The sequence below is a fragment of the Eimeria mitis genome, genomic scaffold (assembly GCF_000499745.2).
Source record: "Eimeria mitis Houghton genomic scaffold, Emh_scaff155, whole genome shotgun sequence".
In the NCBI taxonomy this organism is placed as follows: domain Eukaryota; phylum Apicomplexa; class Conoidasida; order Eucoccidiorida; family Eimeriidae; genus Eimeria; species Eimeria mitis.
In genome coordinates this window covers 15,773-16,313 of record NW_013569740.1, presented here as the reverse complement: position 1 = coordinate 16,313, position 541 = coordinate 15,773, and the positions used below count along the sequence as shown (strand labels likewise).

At 59.9% G+C, this 541-nt stretch overlaps 1 protein-coding gene across 1 annotated transcript in view; it reads right to left on the bottom strand.

The window, feature by feature from the left end:
• EMH_0000930 (uncharacterized protein) overlaps positions 1 to 541 on the bottom strand; it is a gene marked incomplete at both ends in the record, with an annotated part of 2,762 nt that overhangs the window by 1,137 nt on the left and 1,084 nt on the right. Inside the window, one exon of the mRNA XM_013495385.1 lies at positions 3 to 541. Within this exon, the coding sequence (XP_013350839.1) occupies positions 3 to 541 (539 nt within the window). The remainder of the gene's footprint in view (positions 1 to 2) is intronic.

Here is a 541-nt window from a genome sequence, read left to right as displayed (position 1 = left end):
TGCTGCTGCATCTAAGCGGCCTCCAGAGGTTATGCGTTGCTGTCCATCGTTGCTGCTGCTGCTGCTGCTGTTGCTGCTGCTGCTGCTGCTGAGAGGAACAGCAGGGAGGCTCTTACACACCACCCGCTGCTGCTGCTGCTGCCGCTGCTGCTCTGCCTGCTGCTGCAGCAGCAGCAAACAGCCAACGGTTGCAGGCTGGCGTGGATGCTGCTGCTGCAGCTGCTGCAGCAGATGGTGTTGCAGGTGTTGTTTTTGTTGCTGCTGCTGCTGCTGGAGCTGCTGCTGCAGTTGCTGCTGCGGTTGCTGCAGTTGCTGCTGCTGCTCCTGCTGCTGCTGTCTATTCTTCCTGCTGCTGCGGTCTTTGCTTTCCCTCTTTGATGGGGAGCCACCGCCTGCTGCTGCTGCTGCTGCTGCTGCAGCAGCAACTGCTGCTGCTGCTGCTCCTGCTGCACCTCCCTCTTTGAGGTGCTGTAAAGAACCCAGAGAAAGTCGACGCCGCATTTGCCTCGGTATATGCTGCTGCTGCTGCTGCTGCTGCTGT